This window comes from Octopus bimaculoides, chromosome 19 (genome assembly GCF_046866305.1).
Source record: "Octopus bimaculoides isolate indiv1 chromosome 19, ASM4686630v1, whole genome shotgun sequence".
NCBI lineage: Eukaryota > Metazoa > Mollusca > Cephalopoda > Octopoda > Octopodidae > Octopus > Octopus bimaculoides.
The window spans coordinates 48,451,265-48,469,342 of NC_142946.1; the positions used below are offsets into that span (position 1 = coordinate 48,451,265).

At 36.5% G+C, this 18,078-nt stretch overlaps 1 protein-coding gene across 3 annotated transcripts; it reads right to left on the bottom strand.

The window, feature by feature from the left end:
* Positions 1–1,732: 1,732 nt before the first annotated feature.
* Positions 1,733–13,959, bottom strand: LOC106877030 (protein FAM124A). Of its 3 annotated transcripts, XM_014925812.3 has the most exons (3): positions 12,695–13,959; positions 8,780–8,817; positions 1,733–6,171 (listed from the first exon to the last, which is right to left on the bottom strand). In XM_014925812.3, the coding sequence occupies exons 1-3, from the start codon at positions 12,769–12,771 to the stop codon at positions 5,246–5,248; spliced, it is 1,041 nt and encodes a 346-aa protein (XP_014781298.1). In that variant the 5' UTR covers positions 12,772–13,959; the 3' UTR covers positions 1,733–5,245. The 3 variants fall into 3 exon arrangements, with proteins under 3 accessions (XP_014781298.1, XP_089193726.1, XP_052830582.1); XM_089337600.1 differs by lacking the exons at positions 8,780–8,817; positions 12,695–13,959 and adding an exon at positions 6,292–6,424; XM_052974622.2 differs by lacking the exons at positions 8,780–8,817; positions 12,695–13,959 and adding an exon at positions 6,286–6,424.
* Between the last annotated feature and the right edge of the window lie 4,119 nt (positions 13,960–18,078).

Consider the following 18,078-nt stretch of genomic DNA (forward strand, 5'->3'; position numbering starts at 1 on the left):
GGCAGAGAGACAGAAACAGAGGAGGTACAAGGTTACTCGGCGAGAGAGAGAGAGGGAGGTGGGGAGAGATCAGGAATGAAGAGAGTAACAGGTGCAGTGCCGCAAAGGAAATACATGATTACCAAACCTGAGGGAAGTGCAGGAGGAGGGAGTGGGAGACAGCAGGATAGAGATGGTGGCAAAGTGCCGGGCATACTCAAAAGGGACGGGGATCAGAATATAAATGGGATGGTGAGTAAAGGAAGAGAGAGATATAGATGGTGTACCCTTGGGGTTCGAACGTCGTAATATAAATGGCAGGTTATTGCGAGGAAGCGTGATTAGAGAGTGTAGACGGGGTGGGGCGAAAGCTTGGGTGTGTATAGGGTGGGGGGGGGGGCTACCTGGTAGCAATGATACAGAGGAACAGGATTGGGAAGTGAGAGGTAGGCATAGTGTATGAAGGAGGAAATGTGAGGAAAAGAAGAGATGTAGATTAGTTTGTTGGGGTAGGGTGTGTGAAAAGTTTTCTTGATACGCGTGGGTGGACCACACAAGTCGGACTAGCGGATATCAATGATTCAGTGAGACAGGGCCAAGAGAGGATTGGGGAGTAAGTAGGAGATAAGCATAATGCATAAAGTGGAAATGCGAATAAGAGAAGAGATGTAGTTTCATTTGTTGTGGTAGTGTGTGTGTGAGAAGTTTTCTTGTTTGAGTTTCGCTGACGTGGGCGGGTCTTGTCAAGAAACTCATATTGCCAGACATCTCGGTCCATTGTCATTTCCTCTGCGAGGCCCAACATCATGAGATCGGTCCTTACCAACTTCATCCACGTTTTCCTGGGTTTCCCTCTTCTGTGGGTACCATCCACTTTCAGTGATCGGCACTTCTTTATGCAGCTGTCCTCATTCATACGTACCACATGTCCAAACCAACATAGTCTTCTCTCTTGCATGCTACATTTGATTCCTCTTATGCCCAACTTTTCTCTCAATACATTTGCACTTTGTCGTACATGCGCACTGATGTTGTACATCCAACGAAGTATACTAACTTCATTTCTCTCCAGTCTACGCATGTCTTCTGCATTCAGAGTCCATGTCTCACTACCATGGAGCATAACCGCTCGCACACAAGCATCATACAGTCTACCTTTCACTCTGAGAGCGAGAGAGAAAGTCCATTTGCTGTCATAAAAATCAGATTTTATGTTTCATTATATTCTCTCATACACTGGGTATCCCATCCTTAATACGGTTACATTAGACGCATGCCAATTTTTCGCTTAATTTACGAATAAAAAAAAAAGTGCGTTAATTACCGGCTTAAAGCAAAGAATGCGAAATCTTTGTTAACTGGTAAGGGTGATAACTAGAGACTTGTTTCGATCTATTAGACATCATCAGAGCTATGTTGTCTGATCAAACATTATTTCTTGATTATCTCCCTTTTATAAGTGTCGCTAATAATTACTACCAGGTATCAGTTTTCTTTCCATAACCAAGAAAGAAAATTAAATAAAGATTTTTTTTTTTGCGTAAGCTCTTCAGTACCTGTTTCCTCTTTTAGTTCACTTTATTATTTATTGTACATTATTTATATTTATTATATATATTATTGCCTTACGACAATCAAATCGATTTTTAAAAATCTGTTTCATTCTCCTTAAAAAAATGTTTGTACATAAATAATTTGAAGTTTCATCAGATCTTCGGCTCAGCATAGAAATAATGAATCTTTTGAAACTGTGTTAGTTTTTCCTGTTTATTAAAATGAAATTATTTACAAGTTATTTCATATGAAACCTTGTGTGATAGTCTGTGTATAGTTTCATATGAATTTCTAAACGATGTTTTCTTCATAAATGTTTACTGTCAATTTTCTCTTCACTTATAAAATTCCATTCAATAATTTTCGCGGCGACCATGAAAAATTTAATCTTATATATTTTTATATATTTCTCTTTGTTTCAGAAAGCCGAAATATTACTACTTCTCTTTACATTTCCATACCTGTCGTCTCCTGCCTACATGAACTTCAAAGAAAACGCAGATTGTTCCATTGCGTGCGGTAATTTTTCCCTCTCCTGCTTCAAGCAATGTTTTACACATCTGAAGCACAGCTTCGACCATTGTATCAAATACTGCAAATATTACATGAAGCAATGCGATTTCTTCTGCTTTTGTATAGATTGTAAAGGCAGCTTGCGGCCACCAAATCCTAGACGATTCGTTTATACAAAACTAACTAAATCAAGACTAACTAAATCTCGAAAACCTTCAGAGGAAATATCTAATCTTTCTAAACCTAAAGGAAAGTCCTTGGAATAAATTTTGTTCATGAAATATGACTTTGTTCCGCATTTTCTGATGACAATGACTTTGTTCCGCATTTTCTGAATAACGATTTAGCATTAAAATAGCGGAAATTTGGTAATAAGTGTATAGATATTGTGTGCGTTTATGTATAAGTATGTAAACACATATGCTCATATACATACGCATGAATATTTATGGATGCATGAATCTGTTTTATGGATGCGCTGGTATAATTCTTTTTTTTTTGTTTGTTTTGGTATAAAAGTTATAATCTATTTCGCAAATACATTATTTGCAAACATTACAGAAATGATTTACATCGTGTCAAGAGTCGAAGAGAAAATAAATGATTTCTTTATAAATGTTTTCTGAGTTCCAGAAATGTTGTAACCAAAAATGATATTAAAGTTTATTTCGTTATTTGAATCTAGTTGAAAAAAAAAAGATGTCCGTAAATTTGGATGTAGTTGGCACCGTGTTGCTTGTTTTACATATTTTTTTTTTTACCGGTGTTTGTAATTTGATGCATGTCCACCAAAAATAGTTTCCTGTTAAGAACCAGAATGGAATTGTCTTTTCATTTATTAATATTCCATCTTCCCACTGATCGTAAAATACGTATATAAATTACAGAGAATTAGATTTTCAAACTGGCATTCAACAGTACTATGACTCTGAGACGTGCAATTGTCTTCAATACCTGTACACAAACTATTACTCTATAACAAATGCTACTGGCTACCTTTACTCCCCACCTCCAATGTTTTTTCTTTTTTAATTGTAAGTTCTGTTTGCGTCATACGCCCTATTCTTTCATTCTGAATGTAACTTAGCAGAATTTAGACGATTAGATTAAATAATTTGTAATTTAAAGCTTCTTTCTTCTGTGTCCAATTCTCTCGAAGACATAACAGTATACAAGTAAAATATTAGATTCTACACAGGAATCGAACCGCTTTCCAGCAAACATTAGTCTTGCGCTTTGTGAAGACGTATATGATCTTTCATTCCCAGTATTGTAGTAAGGCGGCGAGCTGGCAGAATCGGTACCGCGTCGGCCATTTATGCTTAGCGGCGTTTCTTCCGCCTTTACGTTCTGATTTCAAATGTCGCTGAAGTCAACTTTGTCCTTCATCCTTTCGCGATCGATAAAATACGGGCCAGTTGGGCTCCTTCCCACAAAATTTCAGGTTTTGTGCTTATAATCGAAAGAATTATAACAGATTTAATAGACTTGAGTTTCACAATATATAAAAAAAAGCTAAGCTGAAAGGGAAAATGTCCCAGGTTTTTTTCTTTGATAAAATGAAATGTCACATTGTAAAGTTTGCAGCGAAGGAACAATTGACCAATTTTTTGGCAAGCACTTGGTACTCCCGGTGTAGGTGGGGAGTGCTTTTTTTTTCTTGTCACTGATAAATCGCTAACAGTGGACAACTTGATCAAATGCTGAATCTATTCACTTTCTTCATTAGTCATTCTTTCTAATTTTGTCACAAGGCCAGCAATTTTGAGAGGACGGGGCCAGTCGATTACATCGACCCCAGTACTTGATTGGTACTTATTTTATTGACCCCGAAGGGATGAAAGGCAAAACTAACCTTACTGAGATTTGAACTCAGAACATAAAAAGCCGGAAGAAATGCAGCCAAGCATTTTGTCCGACGCGCTAACCGTTCCTCCAGCTCGTCGCCTTTCTCCCCAGTTATTGGAAAGAAATCATTACCACAGTAAACAATAGTGGATTAATGACTGTATTGACGAAAATAGATTCTTTGTAAATGTAGCAGAAAATTTATGGTAAAGAACTCAACTGGATTCCACGTTACGGATTTCGGGCCAAGTGTTGGCAAGTGGTCAGTGGTTTTTAATAATGTTGGAATCTGAATAAAAACTAAAATGTTAATTTGACGTTTTAGAAGTTGAATCGCAGAGAAAGATGTTCACTCTAAAACTGTGGGAGATACGGGTGGATTGAGACCAGTCAAAGCTTTTGAAAAAATCTATCATAACGACAGTTACTATCCATTTACCAAATGCTTCGGTCCCTGTTTCGAGTATTAGGTTCTGGATTGTATGTTACTTATTGGTTTCAAATTTTGGCACAAGGCTAGCAATTACGAGGGAGATGGGGTCGAGTTGATTTCATCGACCCCAGTGCCCAGCTGGTACTCAATATATTGACGCCAAAAGGATGAAAGGCAAAACTCGACTTCAGCGGAATTTGAACTCAGAACGTAAGAGAAGATGAAATGCCGCTAAGCATTTCGCCCAGCGTACTAACGGTCCTGCCAGCTCGCTGCCTTGTTGTAAGTAAATAATTACAATTATTAATTATTAATACTTTGAATAATGTATCCATATTTTATCATCACCATTAGAACTATAGTGGTAGTCTCATAGTGACTGGCTAATCTTATTGTTGCACCACATTGTTCCATCCAGGAAAGAAATAGTCCATTTTGTAGAATTGGAATTGTTCTGTAAATTTATATCTCAACTAAGTACTCAATACCTCTTCATGAATGTACACTAAACATATTTGTTATTCTTGGTCCATCTTAGCCATTGTCTTAGATTTGTGAGAATATTATTTCTGTATTAACGCTCAGTTCAGTAATAAGAGATTTTCTGCTTAGTTTGAACGGTATATTCATCAATAATAACTCTCTTATATATAATACATTCAACCATAAGGTTTGACTTTTCTGGAATATATTCAATAAAAAGTAGGCCATATACAAACATCAAAATCTTAACTGTTCTTTGTAAAAGAACGAATAAAGATCTTAAAGACATTCCATTAGTACCTGGTTCGATTCTTCTCTGGAGACTCCATCAGTATACACATTATTGCCTGTAAAACATAATGAACAATCGCTTCTTCGAGAGAAGTTAGATGTTTTTGTGTTATAACTGTTAGGAATTTGGCGCATTTGAGTTTTTCACACGAAAAACACTTTGTTAGCGGCTGACAAATATTCAGATGAATTTCGTTTCATAGATGTCTGGGGTGAACATTCTAGTCTCGGTTTTAAGCTCATTATAAGGGGATTTCCGTCATGATCTGATGTGCACCATTTATGAACAGACATTGGTTTACAGACATTTGGAAAATGTGGCATCAGAATACCAATATCAGATATCTGAAATTCAAGTTCAACGAAATATAATGGTTCGGGAATAATATGTGGAGGCAGTTGTTTGAGAACAAACTGTATGTCATAGTGTACTTGGTTGTCCACTGTAAACATACAGAAGTCATCTTGTTCGTATTCAGGAGCTGAATTCATAAGAACTTTGTAAAAGTTCACCATCGCAAGCCAATTGTCGTAGCTGACAAATAACATAAATCGCAAATGCTCTTTTCCATAATGTACACGACGAATTCCCCAGAGAGGATAACCTTTTGAAGTACCATAGAATTCCTGCATATTATCGGAACAAAATTCTATTGCTTTTCTTTTGTCTATTCGTGATTGATGATAAAATTTCCACGGTTTCTGTTGAAAATAAAACTGAGCTTCCAAAAATCTTTGCTGAGTAAGCAATCCGTCCTCGAGTAAAAAAATCAAAATAGAAAAACTAGGCACAAAAACATGGCGGAGACAATCTTGCTTTTTCAGTGAATTATTCTCGGAACAACGAGGACTTCTATTTTCTGATATTTTTATAATATGTAGATCAGAATCAAGAAGATTTATTAGCGGCCGATACAGTGTATTAAGCATATTGATTTGGCTGCTGTCGGCGAATATTTTAACTTCAAAAGGTAGAAATGATTCATAAATTTCGGTAGTGATTATACTCGCGACTTCGGAACTGGAATCTGAACGACTCGAGCTTTCCTTCGAAGAATTCGAGCTAGCACCTAAAAACGGAAAGAAAAAAAAATTGTGTAACTGTTGGCCATAAACCCAAAGTAAATAAAAACAAAATAAATGCAATTTAAATGTACACAACTATGAATAAAAATACAAAATACTTTTACATAAGAATCTGAGCGATTTATATAATTGTGTGCCTAAAACTAATTTCAAATATTTGTTGTGCCATTCCATAGATATAAATTCGCAAGCATAATGTGTTTGCGCACGCGCGCGTTTTGTATATTAATACCCGACACCTCCTCTACATCTTACCATTACATCTTGACAAAAATACGCACGTTATACATCACACGACAGCGTTATCACACCTCATCCTCCCTACTCATGAATGAAACAGTCTAAAGTTATCAAGCACTATAGAAATTCTAAGCCTGCTAAGCATTCTGCTAATATTATTTACATCTGCAGTGACGTTGACGTCACGAAGATACTATTTTCTATGTCTTGTAATTTTATATTCTTCATATCAATGGTACGGCCAGGGCCGGATTAAGACCCACAGAGGCCCTGAGCACTTAAAAGATTTTGGCGCCTCCATATATATATGTAAATCAAAATATAAACAATAATAAATAATAAAATGAGTTTTTAGTTTTCAAAATGAAACAAAGCTAACACAGTAAGATGGAAAATGATGTTTATTTTTTTTATACTTCCGCTTAATTTATATTTGAAAAGTTTTCTCCTACTTTTTTTATTGCAAAGTCTTTTATCAGATCCTCACTATGACAAAATGAACACTTCGAAATTACATTTCCGATCATATAAAGAAACTTCGAATATTATTTTAGCAAGTCTAAAGTGATATCTTGTTTGTCGTAAACCATTTACCATTTCTTCGGTGCCCCGCCTAAGATCCACTTTAACAGGGTTTGGGTAATTGCATATCAACTAAAAAAAAAGAAATAATATACATACTCTGTCACTGTTGTTGTTGGCACTCCGTCGCTTACGACGTCGAGGGTTCCAGTTAATCCGATCAACGGAACAGTCTGCTCGTGAAATTAACGTGCAAGTGGCTGAACACTCCACAGACACGTGTACCCTTAACGTAGTTCTCGGGGATATTCAGCGTGACACAGTGTGACAAGGCTGACCCTTTGAATTACAGGCACAACAGATACAGGAAGTAAGAGTGAGAGAAAGTTGTGGTGAAAGAGTACAGCAGGGTTCCCCACCATCCTCTGCCGGAGCCTCGTGGAGCTTTAGGTGTTTTCGCTCAATAAACACTCACAACGCCCGGTCTGGGAATCGAAACCGCGAGTCCGCTGCCCTAACCACTGGGCCATTGCGCCTCCACACTCTATCACTACTTTCGGAGAAAATACAGCTCCGGTACTACGGACAAATGATTAGAAAGCAGCAGGGAAGAATTGCAAGACTGATTCTTCAAAGCGAGCCAAATGGGAGGAACCCAAGTGGTAAACCAATAACAAGATCCATAGTTTCAGTTGGTCATGCTTGGGAATCCGGTCAGAAAGTATAATGATGGTTGCTTCTGGTAGGACCCAATGGAGGAAGCGTCTGAGGACTCTACCTCTACGACCCTCCCAGTGAGCGAAGAAGGCGGATGGCTAGATGGATTATTTTGCTCTTCGATTCATCTTTCTTTCCAGATTATAATTTTACTGTGGTTCACAAGCATTACTTTCTAAAATCCTCCAAGAAAAATACATTTACAGTTGAGTTCTTTTCGCTCAGTTCAAAAAAATTTAGTCAGCAAACATAAAACTCTCCTCGTCCAACAATATTCAGAAATTTTGGACACGTCTCGGGCGTTTTTGACTATTTTAATCATAAAAATCGAACGATAGAACAAGAAGGATAGAAATAACGAAGGCGACATGAAAGTTTATAGGGAATACAATAGAGTTTATTAAAATACACAGAGTTAGAGACATTAAATTTTAAAAAATTGAAAAGAATAAAATAATGTAAATAAATAAAATTTGTTCGTCTTTACGTTCTGAGTTCAATTTCCACCGAGGTCGACTTTGCCTTTCATCCTTTCGGGGTTGGTAAACTAAGTACCAGTTGAATACTGGGGGTCGATGTCATCGACTATCCCCTCCCCCAAATTATTACAGGCCCTGTGCCTATAGTAGAAAGGATTATGAGGAATTGTATAAAAATATTGTTTAAAATATTTTGTGTATTGTAGAAGTGCAACCAGTTTATTGGACATAAACTTAAAAACAAAATCTAACGTGACCCCCCCCCCCCCCAAGGGTCATATGGACCCCGGTTCAGAACCACCGATACCCAGTAAAAGACTCGTTCTTGCTGAGTTTCATACACAATCCCATTTCAATCACAACTTATATACATTCTATTTATTTTACGTCGCAATTAAAATCGCGAAAATGTTCTCCTAATCATTCCACGCGGTTGTGTCGTCTTTTTGCCTCTGGCATTTATCTGTTCCACTCAATTTCTCTTTGTTGTAAGAGCTATGTGATGTGGTAGAAAAGAACCATTCTCGTCACCTCATATCACAGTCCTTACAACCTCGTACAATAATTTCATTCCGACTATTTCTAGTCACGAATAACACATTTCTTTACACGGAATCACTATAAAAACACTCACCATCACTGCTCGAACCAACTGAACTGTATCTTTGTGATCTGAAAATATAAACAACATTTTTTTCTTTTTTTTTTTCACATAAGCAACAAATTCAGAATATAAACACCAAAGTTTATATAAATTATATAAAACAAATCTCTGATGCATCCTTCTTTGAACACCAATTTATGTAACATCTTAATCTTTAATCTTTTATTTGTTTCAGTTAGTGAACTGCGGTCATACTGGGGCACTGTCTTAAAGAGTTTCAATCAAACAGATCGCCCCCGGTACATATTTTCAACCCCATGACAATGGTTTTTTTGTCAAGCAACTGTGTTGCATTGACGGTAATCATCTCGGCTGAGATCAGCAATTAGCGCACGACAATGGTTCGGCGTTTATTTACATCAACCGCTTTAACCAGTTTACGGCAGTGGTTTATTCGGTTGCTTGCGCGCGTCGGTTGAGGTTAGCACTCAGTGCGATATTCACGTTCGGCGTATATTTACGTCAACCGCTTTAATGCAAGTACCTTTTCATTTACCTACACTATATCCCTGCGCAGGACACTCATGCGGTATCATTCCTGAATAAGATCACTTGACAGCACAAGAAGTCAGATCAACTTTATATATTTACAATCACGTGAATTCGAAAATTGACTTTAGTGTGGTAGAGTTCTGTTATAAACCCAAACTCGAATATCAAAGTTAAAAAGGTTTTAATCTACGTCCAATGCCGGTTGTCAAGCGGTGGTGGCGGACAAACACAACACACAATCGTGTGCACTGATATATATATATATATATATATATATATAACAGAACCAGCCAAAACTAGTAACCATTTATTAAGTATTATCCTAGCCAAATAAAATTATACATGAAGCAATCAAACAATATCAATATATACAACTCACCATAAATCATGAACCCAAAACCATACTCAGCCATACAATTATGAAGGCTGACTCAAAATAACACCCAAGATATAAAAGATTCACAAACAAGTATATTAAACATATTCCCATCTTCAGCTTCCTAACAGATATCACTATGGTTTCGACACCTGGACAGTAATATTCAATCGGGCGAACTTTCAGTTTCCGTCTACCAAATCTACTCAAAAGATTTTGGTCGGGCCTGGGCTATAGTAGAAGACACTTGTCCAAGGTGCCACACAGTGGGACTGAATCGAAAGATACATGGTTGGGAAGCGAACTTCTTAACCACAATTCCATGCCATTTCAAATATACTAACACTGAACAATAGGAATACAAAATACTGAATGAAAAAAATAAATATTTTTTTACTGCCACTAAACAGAATAAAAAGGGTCTTTGATGAGAAAATTTATTTTTAGGATATGCTTACTTGATAAAGGAAGATTGGAAAAAAAGGCTGATTGAATAGTTTTGTTTGAAAATAAGGATAAGAATACAGAAACGCAGTACAAGTAAAGGAAGTAATTTCTGTAGGAACATAAAAGAAATCCATGGCGTTGCTCATTTACTCCACTGATATCATCATCATCATCATCATCGTCAGTAGTAGTAGCAGCAGCAACATCATCGTATTCATCATGGTCGTAATCATTGTCACTTAAAACAATAACATGTTTACTGGATGTCTCTGGGACAAATACTGATAGAGTGAATAACACAAACATAATTCAGAGTATAAAAGAGTATAATAAGAGTATAATTCAGAGTATAATGGTGGTCTCTCGAGTCCGAGAAGCGATTTTGCAATTTTTCTTTCTTTTTTTTTTTGCTGAATAATCTTCACAGATGAATTGTCGATGAGGATCAAACGCCTGTGCTGCACAATAAGCTCTATCAAATCGATATTACCTGTACAGGTGCATCGTGCGCCAGACGTCAGATGTCGAAGTGATCCACAGATCAACGTGAGATGAAGTGCTTTGCTCAAGAACACAACATGTCGCCTGATCCGGGAATGGAATGCACGATCTTGCGATCGTAAGTGCAACATTCTAACCACCAGACCATGAGGCGAAACATGTATAATGAAGTTAATTCTAGAGCAGTGTTTCCCAAAGTGGGCGGGCGGTATTGCCCCCGTAGGGACGGAGGAAATTTCCAAAGGGGCGCTGAAGAAAAGTGGGGCGATAATGGGGTAGCGATTCATGTAAAAAGTGGGGCGATAACTAGGGAGCTATTCATGTAAAAACAACAAAATAAAGGGTTCATTATGTTAAGCTTTATTTGTTAAATACAGTTGCTTTGAATTTGTTTCAGAAAGGTCTATGCTTGCGATGGTTAGTTGGGGTGGAGTTGCCAGGAATGTGGCCCGAAAAAGTCAGAACTAATGTTCTAAAGTTATTTATTTGAAAGCGTTGGATGCGAGATTGTGGATTGAGATGATGTGAAAACATCCCATTATTCTCTTAAATAACCAGAAGTAGTTTATTGAAAATGGCAGTAGTATTTTTGTTACTGCCACTTGCGCTATTTTCGAAAGGCATTGCTTCCTTCAACATTCTAAATATGAGATATCTGCCTCCTGATATTCCGTGATTCACAATTCGAGCAACGTTTAAAAAATACCTCTGTTAATCCTTCAGGCACATCAGTAATCTTATAGTTAAAGAGGCCGATGGTGACATTTTCTTTCAGCTTTGCACCACATCCCGTCGTCTATGAACGCTTAACTAGTATCGTTGGACAACAGCCAACAGATGTATTCGAGGAGTGGAAGGTAAAGAATGCAAAGAATCAAAAACAAAGAATAAATGGGAAGGTCAGAATGGCTTTTGAATGAAAAGCTGTTCTAAAGGTTCTGGAGTTCTTTGGTGGTTACTCATGCGCATCATTCGTGGCAACGTGGGTACACACACACACGTATATACGTTTATATACATTAACACACATACACAAATGCATATATATATATACATATAAATATAGATATATATAGACACACGTATATGTGTATATACATGTATGTATGTATGTATACATACATACATACATATATATATATATATTGAGGGATCACTGTATATAATAAATCTTTTCTACGCTAGGCACAAGGCAGTCGATTAGATCGACCTCAGTACGCAACTGGTACTTAATTTATCGACCCCGAAAGGATGAAAGGAAAAGTCGACCTCGGCGGGATTTGAACTCAGAACATAACGGCAGACGAAATACCGCTAAGCATTTCGCCCGGCGTGCGAACGTTTCTGCCAGCTCGCTGCCTTAATGTATATAACAAATAATCTAAAAATGAAATTAAAAACAATCTCAAAAAAATCTTTTCTTAGTTTAATCGAATTAAATCCTTAAGGCACCGCTCCTGATAGTTTACTTGAATCTATTCCATGGAATTTCTATTTGTGTGTCAACATCCTACCACCGCTTTCCTCGGAACATACTGTAGTTTCCCGCTCAAGTTCACCACTAAAGCTATATTGATTGGCACCATGCCAAGCCGATTATTGGGCCAAACCCGTAACGAAAGATCTGGGACCGTACCCTTTAATTCCTTTCACACTTACTGTTGTAATTCACTCATTTTTTTTTTAAACTTTCGATCTCTTTCACTTCACAAACCCTGCTTCCATCACCTTCTCCGTCGGTGAATTTGGTAGCGACAATCTGTTCACCTCGTTTTGACGCCGTAATCCTCCGCTATATCCACTCGTTTATTATTAATTAAAAGCTCAATTCATAAATTAGCAACTAAACATACCATTTCGTTGACCTCGCCATGATTATACAAACTGGCAGTGTTTCGGTATTAGGATATGACGTCAGCCATGAGTGAGTGTGTGTGTGAGTGCGCGCAACTGGGTGTTTAACCGTTCAGCTCTGTTGAGGATATGAAGGACAATGTGACGCACTCACTCATGACGTCATAGATTTTTACCGAAATATTGCCGACAAACTAATAATTTTTGGCACCTACCTGTAATCCCACAATGGATAATTACACGTGTTCTGTTTCGGCCCAAGACCATATGTCCGTAAGATGTAAGGATTCATTTTAAACGTGTTATCTTCTCTGTTTACGACACACTACATTTTACTTTCTCGTTATCTGACCAATATCGTAATCTGCAAGACATTGTCCACGATAGTTTCTATTATGTTATTTTAAAAAATAATTGGTTTTCCTGGTGACATTCTTTTCAATATTGTTCACCTTCTGCATTCGATGTTTATATTCGATGCCTAATTTCTTAGCAACGAAAGCACATCAACAATAACACCGTTGCTAGGGACAGAACAAACATCACCTCCACCCCCACTCAATTAACATACACAAATTTACGACTATATATGTCAAGCTTTATGTGTTTCCTAGTCGTAAAATATCAGGCATTCAAGCACAAGTGTTCCCTCGCTCCACCACCAATAACAACACCACTACCACCACCAGCCCTGCCACCGCCGCCGACTGTGTTTCGTCATAACTTTCAGAAATATAGATATTTTTTAATGAAATTTTCTACAAATACCTTTCAGATGGTATAGATAACAATTATATCGGAATTTACCACAAAAAAGAAAATTGGTGGGCACACAAATATACGTACTGGTACACATCACATATATATATCTACAAAATGAAACTTGAAATTTTGAAAAATTAGGTGATATATGTCACTATGTATGCTTGTGTGTCTTCCAAATTTTCCTTTTCTTTTTTTTCCCCACATTAAATTTTAATATAATTACGATCTATCTACAACATCTGAAAGTTATTTGTAGAAATACCATTTTTTCTGGAAGTTATAAGGAAACAAAATCGGAGGTGAGGCGGCACATTCGTGTAGGTGTATCAAATATTTTTGAAGCATTCAAAAAATAAAATAACGAATGTACATTTTTCGGAAATGTTTGTGGACATTTACACGTCATATCAATGTCTGGAAAAACACACGTCAGGGAATTGGGGGTTTAGGAACACATCGATTTCAGTACTAGACTGGTTCTTTATTTTATCGATTCCTGCAGGACGAACGTCAAGGTCGACCTCATCAAGATTTGAACAGATGAACACACACACAGAGTAAAATAAGGATTCAGATAGAATCAGGTAGTTGAAAAGATATGCACCAGACAGGGTTCGATAAACCTGTGGTTCCGGTCTATGATTGGTAAGTATCAAATAGGATATTCCAGTGGTGTCCACAGAGAAAACTTGTCCTGCTGATACGTCACGCCTTCAGAGAAGTTGCAGAGTGGGAGAAGGGAGATAACTTCCACAATGATATATATGTACAGACCTTTCAATAGAAGACAAAAACTGTCTCTCTATATCTATCCATGCACACACACACATATATATATATATATATAAATTCAATAATAGGATGAAATCTTTTACAAGAATTTATCAAGTAGCTAGCATGAAAAAAACCATCATTTATTCCCAATATATATATATATATATATATACATATATATATATATATATATATATGCATATACATATATATATACAGATATATATACATAATATACATATACATATATATACATAATATATTTATATATATACATAGTATATATATATATATATATATACATACATAATATATATACATACATATATTTACATATATATATATATATACACACACACACAAAATTACTCGCAATTTATCAGATGCAGCTATGCATTATTAACTAGCTAGAGGTGTCCCCTTGGGGTTAAAAAATCGCAGTAGTCCTTTTGAACGGACAGTCATGTTAAAGTTGCTACGAATATTACTTGTTTTATATATATATATATATATATCGTAAAATATATTCACCAACTTAATGTGGCAGTCCCACAGAGGACGATGTTACTGTTGTTTTTAGCCCCAGGAAGACCTCTCCTTCAGCTGACTAATCAGACAGACAGTGCCACATTTAGTTGGCAAATATATTTTACTATTCCGTACTGTTACTGTTTGCCTCTCACTCAGAGATTTAATATAGCTTATATATATATATGTATATACACACACAAAGATGAAGACAGTGCTCCAGTTGGACCAGGCACCTAAAATCTAATGTCAAAGGTACCAGCCTTGTCACACTGTACCTCCCTAAGAACTACATTAAGGGTACCCATGTCTGTGGAGTGCTCGGTCACTTGCATGTTAATTTCATGAGCAGGCTTGCAGGATTGCCAGTTACATGTGCATGTAGTAAGTTGGTGTTAACAAATCCATGTGAAATAACACAAATTTAAATTATATCATCATTCTTTCATCTGTGATATTAAAGTATGAAGTTTCAGGATGTCTACCAACCTATAAAGAACTACAATGAACTTTTGCTTACCTGATTTTCCTTTTTTTTCTGCTTAAATATATTTATACTTACTTCTCTATAACTATTTTATAAATGCTTTGGTGCAACTGTCTGCCCATCATTTATTTTAATATACATACATACATGTGCATATATTATATCCCATCATCCACATTTAATGCTTGTTTTCCATACTGGCATGGGTTGGACGACTCGACAAGAACTGGCAAAGGCAGGGCCCACACAAGGTTCCATAGTTTGTTTTGGCTTAGTTTCTATGACTGGTTGCCCTTCCTAATGCCAACCACTTTACAGAATGTACTGTGGGTATTCATGTGGCACCAGAACCCACACCAATGCTTTTTAAATGATACCTTGGTTTTAGGATCTCAACTGTTATGGTGGGTGGATCTTCTTGAGTATAGTAGTGCACCACACATCGCAGTCCTCTGTCACCTCCTTTGTAAGGCTCAACGTTTTGAGGTTGGCTTTCAAAACTTCATCCTATTTTTTCCTGGGTCTCTTCCACAACTTCCCTATATTACCATTTAATGTCCTTTCTTCCATACACACACATATATATATATACACAGGGTGGTCCAAGTAGGTTTACAGTTATTCAACTATCTCTTTCGCATTCATATATTAACAGTTTAGATCTTAATTATAAAAAAATATGAAACCATTATTCAGCAAGATGGAGCACCTCTACATTATGCATTAGTAAGAGACTACCTTAACCAAGCCTTACCACAATGTTGGTTTGGAAGACGGGGCAGTATCAAATGGCCACCACATTCACCTGACCCGACACCAATGGATTTATCTTAATTCCAGATTTACCTTGTTTTCAATGAAAAGATTTGTATCAATATTAATAAACACAATCATCTTAAGAAAGAATTAAAATGGTGTCCTCACTGGTCGGAAGTTTCGGATTTATTAGGGGTAACAAGAATTCCATACATTCACCGAAGACCATTTGCGGTGTCAAGAAATTCTTACTAAAAGAGAATGGGAATTTTCGTTTCGGCTACCCTTTTACGGTACAATTTTAGATGACAAGGGGTGTGTATAAAAACAACAAGGTTCACTTGAAATATTGAAACGAAAAAGAAATATTGTTTAGCTACAGAAATGACACTGAAGTTCATAATTTCTGCCGGCTTACAATCATTTACATCTTATTTATTTGTTGTTGTTACTGATTTTAATTAAATACTTTTCAATTAAGCAAATTTTTGTTTCTCTCCTCGTAAAACACGTTTTTAAAACGAAACTACTTTTTACCCCCAAAGTAAACAATATTTCGTTTATACTTCTAATCTCCGCGTTTACCCAAAGTACACAAATATATTTTACATGCCAGTCGTATACGTCGGTTTTGTTTTTTTCACTTTAAAGGTGGATTAATCCCAACAAAATAACATAACCACCTTTAAAGAGAAAAAAACAAAACCGATGTATACGACAGGTATGTAAAATATATTTGTAAACAAATATGGACTTGCTCCGAAACACCACCGAGTGGGGAACGCTTCTCAAAAATAACCTGCAGTTGTTTCCTTCAAAATTCCTACATGCTCGAAATGTACATACATCAAGGTATATTTGTAGAAAATTTCACGAAAAAATATTAATTTTTCTGGAAGTTAAGAAGAATTTAAGTGGACTCTGTTGGAATTTCCGAAAATTGTCCCCCACCCCCATTCCAAAACACCAGAAATTTTTGTATATTCGGATTCTACATAGTAAATACTATATGCATAGAAAATTTCATAAAAATATTCATTTTTCTGAAAGTTATGACCTCCCAAAATCTGGGGGGGGGGGGGTAAAACCCTGTAGTTATGCCTATTTTAAGTCATTTTATTGCCATTAATTATTGTAGAGTCATAAAATAAATAATTATTTCACAGGAAGCAAAATAGTCGAACCATGTCTCTTTAAAAGGCTCAGTAAATGTATACGAAATTGGTAATTTTTGGTAAAAATTACCGTAAAAAACCAAACAAGATTTAAACAAAGCAATCTCCTATCTTAAAGTGCAATTCAACGAGAAATAAAATTTGAAGATGAAAATTAAAAATAAAGAACGGAAACTGAAATACACGAAAAGTCTGGCAAATTGTGTATTTCCTGCCCTCGAAGTGTAGTATATGATTAAATGGGGCGAATGCAGTATCGAAACTGCATTCGCTCCGATTAAATCACTTATAACTATTAATTCTATATCAACAACTGAAACTATTTACTGTCAACGATTTAAACTATTCAGAAATTCAAGTAACCTTTCAATAATTCTATTACATTAGGGAATGTTATTTTGTATAGGCCGAAAACGGGTGGTGTGCGTATCCTTTACCTTCGCCTCAACCCTAACCGCCGAAAACGGGTGGCGTGTTGTATTCTTTAACTTCGCCAAATCACTTTTATAAATGTAACATCTATTTCGTTGTTTTTGTTTCCGTGCCGGTTTTTGCCGGGGAATCTCAACATCCGGTTGAATCGCACGTTAAAATCGATTTATCAACCGTTTTACAGCAACGTTTTTTTTTTTGTTATTTACTTGTTTTCAGTAATTGGAGTGCGGTCATACTGGGGCACCGCCTTGAAGGGTTTAGTCGAACAAATCTACCCCAGTACTTATTTTTTTAAAGGCTGGTATTTATTCTACCGATATCTATTGCTGAAAAGCTAAGTTACGGGAACACATATATGACGAGCTTCTTTCAGTTTCAGTCTATCAAATCCATTCACAAGGCTTTGATCGGCCCGGGGCTGTAGTAGAAGACACTAGTCCAATGTGCCACGCAGTGGGACTGAACCCGCAATTACGTGGTTGGAGAGCAAACTTCTTACTACATAGCCATGCCTACGTCTATAATATGTACATTAGAAAGATAAGAATAAAGCATTTAACACAAAGAAGGCTTGCCTACAATTTTAACAAAAGAACCAAAACACGTTTAAGAATAATATCGACCTACCTCTTGAAAATTATTTTAAAATAAAATACAGCAAAAACAGGAGGGAAAGAAA